This window comes from Apteryx rowi, unplaced genomic scaffold (assembly GCF_003343035.1).
Source record: "Apteryx rowi isolate R43461 unplaced genomic scaffold, aptRow1 scaffold_584, whole genome shotgun sequence".
Lineage (NCBI taxonomy): Eukaryota > Metazoa > Chordata > Aves > Apterygiformes > Apterygidae > Apteryx > Apteryx rowi.
The window spans coordinates 387018-407493 of NW_020450854.1; the positions used below are offsets into that span (position 1 = coordinate 387018).

The 20476-nt window shown below is 37.2% G+C and overlaps 1 protein-coding gene across 1 annotated transcript in view; it reads left to right on the plus strand.

Annotated features, from left to right (window-relative positions):
* The window catches only part of ADCY2 (adenylate cyclase 2), a 198317-nt gene that overhangs the window by 153005 nt on the left and 24836 nt on the right, over positions 1-20476 (plus strand). The window contains exons 15-17 of the mRNA XM_026082600.1: positions 2836-2920; positions 9890-10027; positions 16965-17084. Coding sequence (XP_025938385.1) covers positions 2836-2920; positions 9890-10027; positions 16965-17084 — 343 coding nt within the window. The remainder of the gene's footprint in view (positions 1-2835; positions 2921-9889; positions 10028-16964; positions 17085-20476) is intronic.

Consider the following 20476-nt stretch of genomic DNA (forward strand, 5'->3'; position numbering starts at 1 on the left):
GTGGTGAGACCTCCGCCTCATCCTGGGCGTTGCCTCACCCCTCACCAGCATGGGCATCAGACCGCAAATCACCCTTTGTATTCACTGTTTACCCCTGGCAGGGAGGATCACAGATAATCACAGACCATTATCCCACACTTTGTATAAGCTCTTTTCACTCAGTGCTTTCACTTCGTTTCTCTTACTTTCCAGTTTCTCTCACAAAGATCTTCCTGTCTTCTTGCACAAAGATACTCTCCAAACTCAACCCAAAAGGCCATTCTTGTGTTGTAACATCTCTTGTGTTGGGCAGGTTTCTTTTGTGTATCTAATCTATCCATGATAGCATAGCAATAATTTGAAATGCAGGAATGGTTATTTGAGTCTAACTGAAGGACATTTATGACTGGAAGTGTTTACATGTGTAAAAAATGTGTACGTTAATTATATTCCTTTTATTTCACCTCTTTTGTCATTTACTAGATGCTAAATTCTTAAGAGTAGAAACTGTACTTTTACATATGCTGATATACTAAAAGTCCCAGTAGCAACAAGGAATTCTTGGAGAACATATATTCAACAGCAATAATAATTTTCAAGTAACTTGTAGAGGAAGTGCTGTTTCAAGATAAATATATGCTGGGAATTGCCAGGTGTTTGTTTTTCATCCACAAATGAAGGTTCTCTGGATGATTGGCAGGGAAGCTCATAAATTGCTCTCCGAAATGCTTTTAATGGCAGGGAGATGGCATCAAATTGGTTTATGAAGTTAATGCTTTTTTTGTTCTTTCCTGAAAGTAGCTTCTGTAACACTGTTGTTAAAACAGATCACAATATTTTCCAATGTTTGTACGTAATCTATGGAAATGGATCCAAGTTCTGCTCTTAATCTTTAGTATTATAATTTCTAAAACATGTATATTTCAATTCAAATGGGATTCAAATGGAGCAGACATGCTTTTATTAAAAATATTTTTTAATTCTTGTGGCGGATGAATGGCACGGACTCAGGAGGGTTTGCGTCCTGAGACATTTATTGTTTATTCTGACACATATTTATACTAAAAAGTTAGCTACTTCAGCAATTCACAGACACACTTTGCTAAGCCAATCATCATGCAGATTATGTCACAGGTAGCCAATCATTACACCGATCATGCACGCAGCGGTCATGTCTTGTTTGCTTCTTTGTTGGAGAAACGCTGACTTGTTCTTAGCCTTGGTTCCCACTGGCTTTTGCTGKTTTATCTGTACTTTCTCAAGATGTATCATTCCCAGCTGCACCGGTGTCCTTGGGTATACTTGCCCCTGTTCAGACCCTTCTTTGTTCGAGCTAGCAACAGTTTCCCCTGTTCCCCTTTTCCCATGGTGTGCAACTTTCCTCCAGCTTAACCCTGTCCTGACCCTCCACAAATTCTGATTCATATGTTCATGGAGGAGCTAACTTAAAATGTAATATTTATTATGGTTTTGTGGAAAAACTGAGGGATATAAAGCTTATTTCAAAAACTGCATGCCGATATCCAGCAGATCATGTTTGCTAAAGTAAGATATTTGCTGGCGCTCAAAGGAGTTGAGAGATACTTTCAAATTCTGCAGTTCTGTCAAATCTGTGGTTAAAATGGAAAACAGATGCTCAGGTGAGGAACTTAATGACTGCCTCTGGTTCCCTTGCTTAGACAACACAGCTGATGCAGAGCAGCTGATCCCCTCTTGGCATGCATCAAACAGTATTAGGTCCCCCTGCTTTCTGCCTGGGTGGTTGTGGCATGTAGCTTGTGTATAGTGCTTTGTGGAGCAATTGTTACTGTGGTATTCATATGGAGAGATTTCCATTGTATTTAGAGAATTAATGCATGGGTAGGTTGTTTTGGCATCCCTATCTCTGCTTGCTGAGAATCCAGAGATGATATTTTGGCTAGATTTTTGTATTTGTAGTACACAGGAAAAAGTTAAGTTGGAATGCTGAGCTGAGTGAGGATGATTTCAGGAAGACTATAGCTTACTCTTAACTGTTTTTTCTTATTTAAAGTTTTGGTGGTGGTGGTGGTGTTTTATATTCTTCATGGTGTTTAGTCTTCTTTCCTATTGTGCTTCCTGTCCTCTGATATGTCAGAGTCTACTGACCAGCCAGCCAAACTTTATACATAATAAGATCTTGGAGGTGTTGAATCAGTACCTGTTCATGAAAGAGCAGTCTCTAAATTCAAGTCCTTGCTGAAGGAGACACTGTAGCATCGCAGATATCCCAGTTCCAGCTGTGAGACACACAACTGGACATTGTTGTCCCAGTGCTATTAATTTTCCAGCTTTTGGGGGCAATGCACGCTTCTACAACAAGTTAATATTGGAAATCTAGTAGATGCTTAAGTTATTAGGAAATCAACAGCAAAAAGGTAGCAATAAGATTCTTTTTCTATACAGGCTTTCTAAAGTCAAAAAAACCATTGCTGCTCTTAATGCATTCTGCCATTTGAATGACTTGTATGGGAATTAATATTTGCCTATGGTAATAGTTTTGCAAAATGAGAAATAAAGCCAATTCAAGCATTCCTGAGATTAAAATTATATTTTTATATGCATATATATATATATTTTAACTATGTATGTATGTATATTTAATGAGGTTTTCTTAATAGCTCTGTTTCTATATGCCTGAGATTAGAAAATCAAAAATGGCAGGGAAGAGGCCTGTCATTCTAGTAAGAATTAGATTTGTTTTTCCATGGTTTTGATGTTTGTAAATCGTGGCTTACCCATGGTAATTTTTCATAACATTGTCAATATTGCATACAAAAAAAGTCTTGTTGCAAAAATGTGTCACTCACAAATCAATATATGTTTTCTTTCTTGTAGAACATCAGTTCTTGGAATTTCATTTGGGGCTGCATTCCTCTTGCTTTCCTTCATCCTTTTTATCTGCTTTGCTGGACAGCTTTTGGTAGGTATTCAAATAAACCCCAGTTGTCTTTTCTAAATTTTTTGCTATTGAACTTACAGGAGGTGGTCCATCTTGTAAATGCTTAAATTTTGTGTATATTGCTTTAATTTTACTGTATATTTGGGGATTTTTTTTAAGTGTTATGTAAGACTATTTTCTGAAATGAAAGACTATTTCAAAACTAAAATTTAATTTTATATGTAAAAGTTTTATAGTAAAATATTAATGCCAATGAGTGGTCCAGCTGTTATTATAATGCCTATTTTCATACCTAATGATATGCTGAATTTGCAAATTTCATTTAATTCAAGATTTGGGCAAACCTTTCAGCATTTCACAATATAAGTAGTATTTCACGGTATAAGTATTAATGTTCCTCTTTTAATTATTCTCAAACAGATGTAAAGTATAACTTCATCTAGACCAAGACATTTCAGGGTTTATGAGAAAGTAAAGGAAATTTGAGTTTGGCATGTAATCTAGAATAAATTGATTCATACACTTGTTTATTTGTGACATAATCATGCACTGCTTACTTAATTTTTTTTTATTAAGGTCACTTTATCCTTTCTCTGAAACTGTTATTGCGTCATGGAAGTGAACCACATCACAACAAAAATCCTTATTTCTGCTTGTTTGCCAATGGTTTCTTATCTTTTGAAACCAAGCGCTGAATTATTTTCACAAGCCTCAGACATCCGAGTCAAAATAAAAGGATAGTGTGTATTTTCTATTCAGTTGTAGACTCCAGCTAAAGAACATTTTTTTTCTAGGAAAGATGGAAGAAATGGTTGCAGCAATCAGTAATGTTATCAACATGAATTTAGGAATCAGGAGGACAGTGAGTAGCACAGAGAAAAGATGGTGCCAGATGTTCTTGTAAAATGAGTGTCCTATGTATAGAATAAATCTTTAAAAAAAAAAAAAAAAAAAGTGTCTTGTGGTATTGGTTCTGCCATTGCTATCCCTGTTACCACAGTGGAAATAAGTGGAAAGATTCAACTTTCCCACCCTCCAGTTAAAGTGATATGTTTTCCTGAAATCTGTCAAGGCTCTAGAGTGCCTGATCCCCAGTTCTCCTCTGTCTCTGCATTTTTCCGCAAGCTCCCATGGAGGAAGCTGATAGAAAAAACCTTTTCTATACAAACAAAACATATGTACTACGCAGTTGCACTGTGCAGTACAACAGTGAGGAAAGGTGGCCTTGCCTTTGAAGCAAATAAAGGATATAGGATTTTATAATTTTTCCTGTCCTTCAGTGCCCACTGCAAGGCTCCAAGGTGGATACAAGATAACTTCACACCGAAGGAGAACCCCTGCTGCACACTCAGTCACTAACGAAGAGGCACCCTGTGTGTTCAGGACTGTAGGTGCTGTGGAGCCAAGGGGAGCATTTCTGAGCCTTGTTGTGAGAACACCTACTGGGCTCCAGGCACTGTCCCAAAGAATATTTCCACTTCTTCCAGCTTGGTGCCCTGAGCACTATACTTAAAAAGTGGCTCTTTTAAATATTTCATGTGGAGTAGAGAAATTTTGACAGGAGAGACTGAGAATATCTACTCTTAAAATAGCATATAGCACAGTGACTCTGCAATTTCTTGAAGGAGGAAAGCAGCATTGGAGGGACCAGGGCTGAGCTCTGAGTGCCTAAAGGCATATTTATATGGCTCAGTTCAGTGTTTTTTACTTTGAATGAGATAGCTGAAGTGAAGAACAGGGCCATTTTAATGTGACCCTTTGTGAAGACCAATAAACACGGTGAAGCATGGTGAAATTAAAAATTTGATAGCAACTTTATTTTTTCCTGTTGTTAACTCTTTTTGTTCAGGATTCTAGCTTTAGTCAGACCAATATAAAGTTGAATAGACTCTCACCTGGAAGCATTTTGTAGGGATTCAAAATACCTGGCTTAGATTTACAGGTTCCACCATGGAGTTCAGAAATATGGTGTTATCATACTCATTTTAAAAGTACTTTGGTCCCTTAATCAAGAATAGGACTGTTAAAAAGTACTTAAAGTATAAATTTGTGTCTGTGTACAAGTATTGCCCTTCTCCAAGCTTAGATCAGTGCATTTATAAGTCAGCCAGTTCTTTGGATTTGAACTTTGGTCTTTTCTTCAAGACTGCATGAAAATGGGTACCTGAATAAATCTGGATTTTTGAGCTTTTTGTTTCTCTTGATTTCATTCTCTGTAACATAACTGCTAGTAAAAGATTAAGTTGTATTTGAATGCAAAATGAGAAGAGCAGTACTAGAACTGCAGAAAATATGATTCACTGGCTTTCTGTAAATAAGAGGTCTTCAGTCAAGATGTTCCAACCTCTGCTAGCATGTGACGGAGATGTGTGACAGCTCTTGTGACACTGTCTTTGATCCACAATGTAGCTGTCACAATTAATCCTCGCACCAATTCCTTGCTCTCACTCAGAAAGACAGCATTCATTTTATTAAATGCTGAATTAGGTTTTGTGTGTGGAAAGACAACACAGGATACATTTTAATAACCTGAATATTCACAATAAGTTATTACTCACTATCATGCTGAACTGTCATACCAGATTTAACGTGCTCAGATGCAAAGGTAGTACATTAGTCACTTTTATTACTACAAATACCTATTATTTCCAGTTGATAAATGATAAACACTGAAGCATATTCTGCCAGCTCCACTTCAAATAAACACAGCAGCCAATGCTACTGAGATCTGATGTTTTACCCTACTTGCGCGTTTACAGAAATGATTACTTTCTTCCTTCCATCTTATTATTATTTTTTTTAAGAAAAATACTAATGAAACATAACATTTAAAAAGTGTTTGAAGTATGATAATGAATAACTAAAATCAACCTGTGTAGTTCTGCCAGTGCTATTAAGCATCTGAATTTAATGATCCCCTGACCATTCCAGCTCCACTTCCAGGAGTTCCCTAGGTGCTCAGCAGCACTCAGTTGTGACAGTTGAACCTATGAACCGGATTTAAACTGCTCAAATTACAAGTGAAATGAAGTTCAGCAGATCTGTTAATTCCTATGCAGAAATACTGTTCAACAGTTGCATCCTGTCACGTTTTCCAAGGGATTTCTACTGAATGGTTTAACAATTTTTAGTGTGAACCAGAGTTTTGTCACAAATTTTCCTTCCAGGGGCCTTATTGGTTTCACCAATGTAGGCTGCTTTCTGTGTATTAGAGAGACCCATCATATATTTAACAAGGCAGGTGAGCATGACAGATGTACCAAATAAATAGTTGTCTTTCCCCTCTGGAACTCGGAGTTGGATATTAAACAGCTTGTCAAGAAATGTACCACCAATTCTTCTGGTTACTTCTGTTTTATGAGTGGAAATAACTATCTACAACTTCTTTTTAATGGCACTCATGTTTTTCTTCAGATCAAAGGCAACAATATCTGTAGTTTCCCCAATAAAAGCTAAAAGAATGGAATCTCATGGTTGATTAATCATACTGGTGGAATGATATATTGTGTCCTGAAATTCAATTTATTCTCCAAAACTTTTCTTAGTGACAAGCCTACCCAGTGAAAATAAAAATCTTCTTTAAAATGGAAGCAGAAAAATAACTTTTTAAAGAAATGTAAAAACTCAGTCCAATTAATTCTGTCTTGCTAAAATACATTAGCAAAGTCAGGCAATATTGATCAGCAATCTTGTAAACAGGAAATTTAGAATTATTGCATGAAATTTTTGTACGGAAGTTGTATAAGCCTGTTTAAAAGTGTACAGTTATATAGCAAGCAATAAAATAGTCCTCAGCAATAAATATAGTTCTTAGCATGGACATTAATAAGTAATCTCAGCAAACCTATACAGTTAATTTTTTTAATGATTACTTTAAAAAAAAAGAAAAAAGATCAAATTTAACAATTAGAAGTGTTAATATTAAAATAGAATATTCTGAGAAGTCTCCATCATTTGGCATCTTCAGAGGAAAGAAAAAATGTCTTTTGAAAATACAGTCGGTTTCTGTCACAAATTTTTGTTTTCAGTGGAAGAATTATTGGGTGAAGTTCTGTCATTTACAGCATACAAGACATCAGACTAGATTATTACAGACCTGCTTGAGAATTCGTGTATTTAGATGCTGGGATTCAACATAGATTTTCTACGTAAAGATGTATTTTATCTTCAGATTAAGGCATAATACAAATTGTTCATTTGTGTAGAAGATGACATCAATTTATGTTGCTTAAGCACTAGAAAACCATAAAGGAATCTCTTTTTATGATATTGTTTTTTGTCTGTTATCGAACTGGGTTTTTTTGTAGTTCTAAATTGAAAATAACAGCTTCTAGATGTTGTCGAATTCGGTGGACTCTTAAGGCCTATAGTGATTCTGCCTGCTCCAGTCCCATAGATGGGAGACTGCTGCACTTTGATGTCCCCAGGTCCAACTTTCTTTCCAGATGCTGGTCTCCTACTCACTAGCCAGTCCAGCTTGCTGTTTCCAAATGGTTACACCCACATACTCCTCAAGTCTCTCCAGAAACTGGTCTTAGACGCTCCAGTTGCTGCACCCAGACCTTCAGTTGCCTCAGACATGCAATCTGTCTCTCCAGGGGCTGTCATCCATCTTGTCCTACTTGCTGACTAGCCCGATGTGGACTTTGCTAGTGATTATACACATACTGGCTCAGAAGAAGAAGTATAGTTACACAGAAGATGGTTAGAAATAGGGTTTTTATCAGAATAAACTCATTCAGACAAGCGTAGTGACCAGGCTATGTTTACATGCAATCGTTCCCTTTTATCTCCACTCTTCTCAACTTTCCTATGCTTGTTCCTCCCTGATCCACCTTTATCCCTCCCTTTCCGCTCCTGTGTCCATTCTCTCTAAAAAGAGAGTTTCTTTTGTTGAGTCTTCTTGGCAGGTTTCACATCAGGAACTGTGGTCTAATCATTCTCCTTTGATGGTCTTAGGCATAGCTGATTAAGTGTGTTCTGTTCTCCACTGATTAGGTTACTTTGGTTCCTCCATCTATCATGGGATTGATTGATGGGATTTTGATCATCGCAAGGTCTTTGCACTTAATGTAATTAGCCTTCAGTCAGATAACCTTAAAACAGCAAAATAGTAATAAAGTGTATTTGGTTTAGTCCAGATAATTTACTTTCACCCTTGGCTTCTTTCTTGGAATTTCTCATCCTAAAGCCTTCACTTGAACAGTAGAGCTCCCCACAACATAATTCAGAAAGGTATACGCTACATACTGCTTTATCAGTACTACTTCTGTGCCATTTAGTACTCCTTGTAGGTTCTCAGGGTCTTTTCCTAGTTTTCTCCCTACGCAAACTTCAGCTACTCCAGCTGCCCCTAAACTGAGAAAATCTCTGATTTTTTTCTCTGAGAGAAAAACTCTGAGCAAATCACCTATATTGTTTTGTGAAGTTGTAGTAAAGCTACAGATGTGCTCCAATAAAGGCAAAGAGGTTTTTTATTAAGGCATGGTTCCATGGCTGTTTTAATCTGGCATCAATCTACAATCACTGACTCCTTAAGTTTTAGCCACATTAGATGGATAACCAAATGATTAGTTTTCAGCCGGATCCCTTCCCTGGGTCCCATTCAACACCCCCTTCTTTACGACAACAGCAACAATCCAGACTTTATGCTTTTTGCTTTATTAAAGTGGGTAGCCACTTTATTAAAGGGTAATCACAGCCTTATTACTTGAAACAAGGAAGATAAAAATGTTCTAAAATCCACATGCGAATTCAGATTATCTTGAAATTTGCTATCTGCGAAGAGGTGCATAACAAAGCTTGAAGTGCAAAACAGGTGTAATTTGAGCAAGGGTTTCTAGCTCAAAAACCCAGGCCAGTTTTCTTGTTTTATGTGATTTTCAAGGGGTAGGGGAGACAATATGTATATACAACTGTCTTGTTTGTTTTTTTTTTTTCCATTTCTCTGCCCATTCTTGAGGTTCAGATTATTGTTTTAAGCTTCCTCAAATTGACTTCATTCTTTAAGAATCTATCCAATCTGGTGTGCAAAACTCACTGTCATAATAGGAAATTATGTTAAAAAGTTGCGAGAAATAGAGTGGACTTGTCCAAGTAAAGTGTGATTGGGAAAAAAATATATATTTAGGTGTAGTAAGGCAAAGACCTTTGTGTAAACCATGCCATGTGTGTCTTGGGTAATTGTTCAGCTGAGAGTGATGTGCCATGGCTATTGAACCTGATAAGTGCTGTAATTTGAAGTCCTATTTTTGGCAGTTTTTAGAGCTGAAGTTCTAGCTTCAAAGACTTTCTGTGCTTGTATGTTTGCATACTGCGGTGGCTCTTTTTGGAAGTTTTGACCCAAGACCAAAGTCTGGTGTGAAAACAGTATGTAAAGTGATCTCTAATAGCATTAAGGAAATAGAAAAAAAATTAAGTGTTGATAAAAGGTAAGGGTAGCATAATTGTGAGTCATGATCTTCACTTGTTTCCTGACGAATGAGGCTTATTGTAATAAAAAGAGAAGCATGCTCTTGAGTAAAGAGGAGAATATTGCTGTATATGTGTTGTTAGAATATCCGGGTATCCCTCAAAAAGGGAAGACTTTTGGGGGGATGTCCTGTTCCTTAACTTTCAWTGCCTTTTTTCACAGAGGTTTCAGTAGAGCTGAAAATGACATTTGGAAAGGGCACAAGATGCTTCTGGGCAGTCTTGTCCCCACTTTGCTGAAATTTTGGGAAAGATAATATTTACTGGATGTGCCAGGAATTGTTGTTCCATGTGACCATTTTGTGCCTTTGTACCATCGACCATGTATGTATGAATGGAGGCTATCAATGAGAAGAAAACAGTCAAATACTTCTGTACAATGTTTTGAGATAACCTCCCCGTATATTAATGCTGCCCTCGACACTGACCTTCTCAATTCTAACCTGAAGTTGTTTATAGTAATTAAATATACTAACACTATTTTTGTTTGTTTGTTTATTTTATATTCTTCACACTTAGCAATGTAGCAAGAAAGCATCAGCTTCACTATTGTGGATCCTGAAGTCATCTGGAATAATTGCAAACCGTCCTTGGCCACGGATCACTCTTACATTGACAACCACTGCTATAATATTAACTATGGCTGTGTTTAACATGGTAAGTGGGAAAAAAAGGGTATTTTTTCTTGTTTACTTGTTCCTTTAAGGTGTTTTTCTCATTTTTGTGTTGGAATTTGTTTAGATTAAAGTAAAAATTTATGGAAGCTACATGATAATGATGATTGCCAGAGGCAGAAATGTAAAGTAGAGCAACAGAAAACATGCAGGAAGCTCAGCCATGGCCAGATCCTGGCTAAGTATATTAAGGAAAAACAGAATACTACTCCAAGAATGAAATACTTCCTTGCAGGATGTGTGGAAGACACTGCTTTGTGACACTCCTCTGCTGATCATAAAGTTCTCATAATTTCAAGTGCTTGCCTTTTTTTTGCAAAAGGAAAAAGATCAAAGTTATATCAAGACTTAAAAAGGACTGAACTAAGAGTTTGTTAGGACTTCAGGCTTTGCAGCTTGTGCTTTCCTTTTCTCTCACAACAGGGAAAATCCTTGTAATGTTGTTGTTCTTTTGTAGCTGTAACGAATACGAACTAGGTCTGCCATTAGTCTGCATAAAGCAAAAAACTAATGACCCTGTTTATTCTGAAGGATGTGTTGCTTAATGGCATGAACAGTACAAGGGATCAAAAAAAACCCTTTCTTTTGCCCTATAGTCTCCGTCTGCTTCTTTTAGTACACCCGTGAAAGAGAGAGAATGTTTTTAAAGCCTGCACAGGCATTAGTTTCATTTCAAGTCAATGAGATTTGCACTTTAGTGCTTTTGAAATTGCTACTTCAGTGTTTCCTTTGGTGGCTGGTAGGTTTTGTTACTTGAGGTTCATAAAGCACTTTAAAGATTGATAATACCTGCACTTTTATATTTTGTTTTCCTGTAACATTTCAGGCGACCCTCAGTCAGTCATTTGTTACAGTAAGTGCTAAGCCTGTCAGAATGATGTAAGACATTATGTGGGCATTTAAATGTGGAAACCTCACATTTCTCACAGGAGAGATATGCTAGCACCTTCTCTCAGTTTTGTCTGTTGCAGGATCCTAGTTTTGTTTTTGTTGGTTTTCTGTTCAGGAAAGTAGAGATTTTCCTTTCCAGCATTCTATAAGGAGAAGAGATAGACTCAAAAAAAAAAAAAAAAAAAGACTTCAGGAATTTCAAATTCATCTAATTGAATTTCATGCTTAAGGCTGATAGAGAAAAACACAAATAAGCAGTGGCTAGAAGATAAAATTATACAGATTCAAATGAGAAATTAGGCTCACTTTTCGACAGTGAAGGCAGTCAGCAACTGGAACAAATTATACTGAAAAACTGTTGATTCTCCATCATTTCTTGTCCTCAGCTCAAGACTACATACCTTTACAGAAGATATGCTTTAGTCAAGAAAAATTTTTTCGGCTTACTACAGGACAAAACTCTGTGATATCGTGGCTTGTAAAACGAAGGAGGTCGAATTAGACTCTTTCTCTTATTTTCAACTCTGTAAATCTATAAGAAGAAATGAAATAACCTACTTGGGATTTAAGTCTAGAGTCTACTTTGAATTGGAGGTCATGCAACAGTATGATTGTTTATTGAGTTAAAAAGCATAAAAAATATATGGTCAGCAACTTTTGTTTTTGTTTTTTTTTTCCTTAGACTGAAGTTCTACTATTGCGTACAGCCCACATAAAATTTGTCCTTCAACTAGTAAAAGACACTTTAGCAGAAAAAGTACTTGTTCGTTGCATCATTTTTAGAAAAAGATTTTAATTTTATTGGTTCAAGTCCATTTTTAGGTGAACTGAATGTTACAGTAATACTTAATAGGCTGTAATTTGACATCTTTGTGCCTTATCAGTAACGACTGCACTATTACAAATAATCATGTTCCATGATATTCATGAGATGATAATTTTAAGTACAATTCCCACCTTGAAACTAAACCTTAATAGTTTGACTAGCAAAAAATGACTTTAAATGTGATTGTGAAATTTGCATTTCCTTAATATTAATAGCAAATTGTGGGAGAAACTCTGAAGTATCATTATTATATCTCCAAGCAACATGTGCTTAATAGCAGAGTCCATTAACTGCATTTATTTCCATGAACTCTTTCAGTAGGAAAAGGCAAAATGTAGCCATTAAGATTTAATGGAGATAAGAAGTGTCTAATCATCCCACACCTAATAAATCATAATTAAGACCCAAAGGTCAAATAAAACTCAGTCTTTGTGGTCAAGGGGCATTAGAATAGAGTGGGGGTGCAGTTTTATTCCAAATTAGCTGTTTCAGCAGGCATCTGAATCTAGTCTTAATGTTTGAGGGATATATAATCATGATTGGTGAAGTTAAAAAAACAGCTAATGCAACATAAGCATCAGATACTCCTCAACTGAAGGAAGAGGATGACTAATGCTGCTTCCATTGAGGATTAGATCTGGTGCCATATATAAAATAAGGCAGTGATCAATCACTGAGGAAGACTGTAAAGTGTTTTTGCTATGTTGGCCTGCATTAAAGAGAATATGAGAAAATATATTTCTTGGAAGCTGAGTTGATGGCTGTAGAGGACACCGGATGACTCTGCCTCACCATCCACTAAGATTCATGGGATCTAAGGGAACACTGCTCAGGATCCCTAGAAGAGCTCCTTCTTTCAGTGACTTCTGCAGCGAATGCATTGATGATTCCTGGCACAGGCACAGAATTTATGCCTGTATTGGGTTCTCCCTCTAGCCATGGCTGATATCGCATTTTTTAAAATGGCAAATAATTCAGCAAACTTGCTTCCATTCTCATACTAGAGAGTTGATTTCTTTAATGTATCTTCATTTTAGTATAGCTAACTGCTTATATGGTTGCTGACCTTGCTCAGTGTTGTATTTTTAGCAGGCAAGCTCTTCTGGGCAGATACACTCTAATTATATGTCTCTACAGTACCTAGCACATTGAAGACCCTATTTTGCAAGGTGCCTAGTGTACTTCATTTAAGCACACCTTGCCTAGGGGTTGGGGGGAGGCAAAGAAATGCCCAGTTGCAGTCATGTAGTGCAAGTGGTACTTGCTGAACCCCACTGCAAATACATCTGAGATTATAGATAGAATTTAAGAAACTTAAGTTCAGTTGTCAGTCTAGGTACACTGGACTAGCAGAGATGCACTAGCAGGTGGGATAGGAAGCACTTGACATTTACCAAACTGAAATAATGTTTACTGCAGTTTTGGAGACTTCCAAGTGTGTGGGGAGAGAGAGTCATGCTGTCATCCCATCGCTTGCTCCACAGTCCAGCAAAGATGAATCTACATCACTCCATACCTGTCAAAGACAGCTTACCCATGTCTCAGCATCACCTCTAGTTTATTCAAGGAACGCTCAAGAGTCTTGATAAGTACTTAGAGTTCCAGGCTTTTCTACCTGAAAGCTTGTGAAGTTGAGGAATGCCACCAGAATTTGGGATTCTCCTTTTTTTTTTTTTTTTTTTTTGGTGGTGTTCCTGTGGGCACCTGGGGATGAGTTTGTGACTCAGCTGTCAGACCCACTGGTATTTTTCAAACGAAGTGGTGATACATGTTTTGAGGAGAAAGCTCTCCTGAACCACACGGATATTCTGAGAGGTGGTAGAGAAAGAAAAGATGAAGAAGAGGCGCTTGAGAGTCCTCTAGGCTTGCATTAGAGATCCAAACAAAACAGCAATGCTGAACAAAAGCGTCATTGCATCTTTTTTTTTTTTTTAAGAAAAATGCAAATGCTCTATTTCAGCCCATGATTACAGGCTTACATGCTTCCACCATACTAAAAAGTATACTCTTGTCACTCTGCCTTTTGCTGAACAGGAGAGGAGAACACAAACATGAACAACTTTTTTTACCACAGCATTTTAAAAGCTGTAGACTGCTGTGTCTTGAGGAAATTGCTAGCTCTTCCATAGTAGCAGCAAATTAGTGTATAGCTACCCATTCATATGAGGCAAGAGGACAGTGGAGAGCAGGAGGGGGACAAAGATGTTTTTTAATACTTTCCTTTATAATCTTTACATGTTCCTTTTCTGTGTAATTTTGTATGATAATGAAGAGAGGGTAGTGATGGGATCAAATTTAATTTAAGCTGTAAATTGAGTGGCACTGCATTTTTTAATAGCAGGCCAGCCCTTTATTTTGGCTGTTTATGTGTTTCAATTGATTCAGCACACCTCTGCCCTGAAACTGGTGACCCTAGAGCACTTACTTCCAAAAGACCATACCTCTGTGCCAGGGCGCTACTGCTGCTGGGCAGAAAGACCACTTCTTGGTGTGCTGAGGGTAGCCTAAGCCTTTTTTTGTCAGGAAAATGATAGTGTCATTTGTCTTTACAGATGAATTCTGCATGACATTGTGCTATAGCAGGTTTAAGGCTGCAGTAGAATTATCTGTGGAGAAACTTAAATCAATTAATATTGCCTCTTTTTTTCCTGTGCTTCCATGGAGGGTTATTTCCTAGCTAAGCATCTCTCCTTCCTGCCCACCCATCACACAGTCAACCTATTCATATAAGTAACTACTGAAATTTTACAAATTTTATTTTTAGTCCATAATTGTTGAATTCAGTGTCCATTTGATTACTCAGTATTCAGTTCTGCCACATTTCCTCCTTTTCAATAGTGTGCTATTTTACGCCTATTAACATGGGAATCAGCAGACTCCCTTGCTGAGTAAGGTCAGGTTCAACCCATTCAGCTTGGCAGACCACCTTCCCAGGCTATCAGCCCCTGTTCGCTGTGAAGCCCTGATCCTGGTGCATTGTGGAGTTGTATAGACATGTTTGAAGTATCTTGTTGAGAAAGCCGACTTTGTTATTAGTAAGATATAAACCACAGTATTACTGTCTCCTGCAGATTCCTGGTCAGGTAAAAGGAGAGATGCCCTAACAAGCTTATCCCATGTTGTGGGGGGGGAAGGTCTGTCACCGCATGGTTCCTATTCATGGGAATATCAGCACAGCAGGTATTTTCATCATGTGAGGCAAAAAATTCACAACAGAAGATTGCAGATGATAAGAACAGAAGAGAAGAAAAAGCTGCTAGAATATGTGAAGTTAAAATGAAAATTTAATGATAGTACTCTCAGATATTCACTGGTAAACATTAGTATTCATAAAAAATACTGCTTTCATTTGAGTCATTTGAGTAGGTGTGACTGCTTAGTAGGACTGAGCTGTCTCTTAGAAAAAATACTATGTTGAGGAACAATATATATCACCAAAGCGTGATAGCAGATGTAGATAACTGATGAAAGACAAGAAAGACAAGTACAAACACATCATTCAGAAATAAATGTTTTTTGCTCAAGGGAGATGATAACATTTCCAAATCCTTTTTATTCCTTTCTATATTTATTTATGTGTTCATAGGTATATTGCATTTCATATAGCATTCTGTGTATACATTTAAGTCAGAAATGTCCTGTACAAAGCTCAAAAACAAAATTAAAATGCTTTAATAGAGATGAATACATATAAATATATATACACATATACTATATATATAAAAAATTTATAAGTGCATTGGCATTCTTAATGGTATATAATCTTTTGCTCTGCAGGAATGTGTGAGATAAGATTCTGAAAATAAATACAGTTATTTCACATTTGCAAAAAAAAGTAGATGTACTTGATACTGCTTCCAAAGAAATGGTAGAACAGCTCACAGTTGCATAAGGGAGGGAGAGATTATGCGAGTAAACCAAGGCACATTCATCTGACCTCAGAATTTAGTTTTAGAATAAATTTCTAAGAATCACTAAAAATATAGAGCAACATTGAAAATGGAATAAAATACAACCTGTTTTTAACAGAGGTATGTCATGCCAGGCTAACATGATATTGTTTTACCAATGTAACCACTTCTGTAGATGGTAGAAATGTGGTAGGTGCTTTTTAATATGGTCTTTGCTGAAGCGTTTAATATAGGGTACCATATAAGGTATTAGTAGAGTGCAGGAGCTCTTTCATCTGGTACTGCAGTTTATCTGTTGTATCACTGATACTGATCCTGAACATATAGTTCACTGATTGCTGGTTAATTATGTGCAGTTAATAAATCAATAAATCATTTTGATCCTGGTTTGATTAAGCTGAATGAATTGAGCAGTTTTTCTCTGGGACAGAAGGTAAGCTGGAGAAGAGGAGGGTGGGAAAAAAATTTTGATTACGAACTGGCTAAAGTGCCAAGACCGGTAGGCTAGAGGGAGGCACAGTGATAGTGGTTGTGATTAAGTCAACATGTAACACTGTTACGCTGCAATAACTTCATCCCCTGTCTGAACACCACTGACATGAGGTACAAGAAGCCATCTAAAAGCACGAGAACAAAACATAGCAACTGGCCATGAAAGCATCGAGGCTGGTTGAACTTAGAAACAGTTGCTAGTCACTAAAGTGGTGAGACTCAAAGCAGTGGAATTTATGAGGTCAAAGAGATCTAACTCTTTAAGCATGCATGGACTTAATGCAGCATTATTGTATCAACAGGAGGCTGAATTTCATGATCCAGGAGCTACCATTTCCAATATTCTGTTCCAATAAGATTAGTAGCAATTTTATCATCATCATTAATACGAGAAAGTTGCATCTGTATAAATAGACTTCATTAAAGACTTACTATCCTTTCTTTAATTCTTCACACATTTAAATAGGAGATTCGGCTGAGGCGAACCCAGGAATTATTTTTCATATTGAATCTATTTTATTGTCGTCGCTAGTGTGTATGAGATGCTGATGTACGAAGCTAACATAACAGAAAGGATTTCATCTCATACAGAAATAGAAAGTCCCAGGTGTGGGTTAAAAAAGTTGTTTTTGTCTGAAGCGTGCAAGAACAGATAGTCAATGTCATTTTCCCTTTGTTTTTTCTATTTGCAGTGAAATACTGAAGTTAAGTGATTACTGACAAGGCTTTCTCCATTTCTCTTCTCTCTTTTGACCTTATATAGCTGACAGGCTAATGGATTACATGTTGTTTTTCTCTAGTTTTTCCTGGATAATGCTGTGAAAGCTTTTCCTCCAGTTCTTAATTTGTCAAATGCAAGTTTTCCTAATTCAAGTGATCAGGCACAGTGGTGTATACAAAACAACTATTTTTTCCTACCGGTAAGTTCCTTTTACATTTCTTTATTTGTTCACACTAATAACACTAAATTGACTGTCACTGGATCTGTTTGAAGTTAAACACCCACCAGTTTTCAAGAACACTCCAAAAGGTTGGGGGGGTTTTCAGTCACCTGCAACTATCTTGGAAGGAATTGGGGAGTTAAAGGAGGTTAATACTTGTGCGAATGGAGGTCTTAATGACCAGCGGGTCAAAAAGCAGGAGAAAGTCTGATAGTGAAGAACTGTGAATCATTACTTCGAACAGACTGGCGTTATCAGGGGAACACACGGTGACCGCAGAGCAGATTAGATGTACAGCAAAGCCTCCACACGATGGTCAGTGAGGAATCAAGGTCTGTCTGCAGACGGGCTTCACCCATGCCTGGCCTGGCAACATGCTCTTTTCTCATCATTGACCTGGTACTAAATTTGAAACTTGCAATCATCAGACTTTTGACACTGTGTATTTTATCAAGCAACAGACTGGGAGGAGGAAAGGAAATAGGATTTTCATATACCGCCCTATAAATGGTTTCAAAGACCTGAACTGATTGGAATGAGATGATTTAGTGTGACCAAGAGCACAGCTACGCGTGCAAGAGGAGGGGAAAGGACATTGCTGCAAAAATGGGATCTGTGTCCCAGAGAGCAATGATTCTTAACAGATTTACAAAAGACCTTCAGTTGAACACAAAAAGCTCTATTTTGTGCCAAAAAATGGTCAACCGTGTTTGGATGAATAAGCAGGAGGCAGTGAGAGGAGAAGGGAGATTATTTTATCTCTTTATGCAGAATTGATGACACCAGCACCAGAATGGTGTGTGCTGAATTCAAAATAATGTTTTACATGAAACAGCTATTGACTATGTCAAGCTAAGCAATGCGAGGCACACACAAAAGCAAGATGTTATTTATGTGCAGAACGCTCCTGCAAAAAACAGTCACAGTAACTGCACCAATTACAAACTTTCAGCATCTCCCTGCTAAAGATACAGTATAAAGCATGAGTTTCGGGTTCTCATTTTCAAGTTTAGATAAGTAAATACTATCAGGCACTGCTGGATACCTAAATCCTCTTTTGGCCCTGGCATCAACTAATTTTGGTGTCAAAAAAATGACCCTGTCCTTCCAGCTGCTGCGTATGTACACACTCACAACCACACAGAAATAAGTTGTTTCTATTGCTTTTGATTAGCAGGGTCTCTAGCCCCATTTTTTTACATTACTTTTTACAGTTTTGAACTTTCTGGAAGGTTTTTTTTCCTTTAATTGTTAAGTTCTCCAAAAAGTATCTGAATGCTCCATTTTTCATAAAGTATATGTATTATTAAGATTAAACCTGTTTTCTTAAAATTCTTTGTGCATGTTTTTTTCCTGTATTTTCCCTTGCATAACTAAGATCTTTGTCAGCTTATATGATTGGCACACTTCTAATAATTAATGGCTTCTAGATGTTAAACTGTTAATATGCATTCTTTCATCAAAGGAACTTTGTCTTTGATAAAATGACAGAACAATTATGTTRAAAATGTCATTTTTGATTATATGAATGTAAAGCTTAGGTTGGCTAAAGATTTTAATGCTCTTCCCCCATTTTGTTTATTAAACAGCTCTCAAATGTACATTATTTTCATCCTAAGGCACTGCAGAGCTCATAACTTCTAGCTTAAAAAGCTGCGAGTTCCTTTCAAATTACTATTTTTGATTGTTGACTTAGAAAGCTGTTTAGAAATTTTGAAATAAGTGTCTTCTCTCTTTACTGAATAAGATATTGAACACTTTTGTTGACAATGTTTATTTTCTTAAGTTAAAAATCAATCTTTTGTATCTGTGGGTTTGCTTTAAGCATTAAATCTGCATTCATCTGCATTATCTCATGCAGATAAATCTCCTGTGATTTGCAACAGTGGAGCTGACAAATCTATTGACTATATAATCCAAAATGAGCAAATAAGAGATTTTTTATTGTTTCAGCCCCACTAGAATTTAGTCTATTTGGGAGCATACTAATTGATTCCCTCCCTCTTCCACCTCCCAAAATAGCTTTTCTGACTTGCATTGCTTGCTTTCTTGCTCTTTTAAAAGATTTACCAAAGTCAAGGACTTTGCTTGTGTTTTTGTTCAGTTTTGTTATGAAGCTTCTGTAGTTTCCATGTATTGAAAGTTAGGCCTGGGAGATTTTGAATCATGCATCTCTGCCCCTGTGCTGAAATACTGACTGATCAGTGCTGCTGTCTCCATGTGTTAAATAAACAAAAGTCATATTACTGACTTTTAAAAGATGCAGTTTTGGAATACACTGTATTCAACTAAGGAATTCCAAAACAACTTTGTTTTCCATTTTTTCTTCACAGACATATTAGGCTAGAAGAGATGAGATGAAATGCACTGGGCTGAAGATAAGATCATAAGGATCACTGCAGCTCAGTGTCTGGGGAAAAGCCTCAATTTCTGCGCAATCTGAGGCCATTTCTTTCTTCAGTAGGTTGTACAAGGGCCTGAATCTGAGGCCTTGACTCAGAAAGAAGCCTAGTGTACCTTTACACAAAAGGTATAAATTTGGCCCAGCTGGCAGTAGTTCCTGTGTAGGAAAGTTCAGATTCATTTGCTCAAATCAGAGGAGGTTGCTTGGCCCAGGAGCCAGGCTGCTGTTTGCCCAACAGCTTGCAAACTTATGCACTTTGGGAAGGAGAAGAGCTCTCACGCTGCATACACTGCAGTAATTCCACTGGCCCTGATTTTCTGTATGGTTACTTTGACTGTTCCTTCACCAAACTGTTGCTATTTTTCAATGTCCTGCATGCGTCTTTCTCAGAAGTTAGCTCGACTGCCAGCTGCCCTCACCCCTCCACAGTGCATCTTTTGAAGCACGTTATCTTGTGGTTCCTCCTCTGATTTCTTTCAAGACCTGTTGCTTTAGTCCAAAAAGCTGAAAAGCATAGAAAAGGATTCGGAGGACAATGCTTCCATGAGCTACTTCAATTTGCAAAATGTTTATTAAAAAGGTGAAATTTCAATCCCTTTAAAAGGATTTTAAATGTTCTCTTGTGGTGTTGGCTGCTCAGAAACAAGAATCTTGAACTAATATATGAAAATTATGATATGAAAAAGGTATAGTTAGGGCTGCATTTTCAAAAAAGCCCCCTAACCTGGTGTGACTGTTCAAATAGAGTTGCCTATAGACTGATTTCCAAGTCTGCATGATACTTACTGGAATCTTGCATTTTAATATACAATACCTGCATTCTCAGATGTGTGGCTGTGCAACTATTCTATAATCCATCCACCCATGTCTGAAATCTTGGTTTTCTGTCTAGACTATGTGTTCCTATGGAGCATTAACAGAGACTGTTTATTCCACTTGGAAGATTTTGGGGTTCAGTACTGGATTC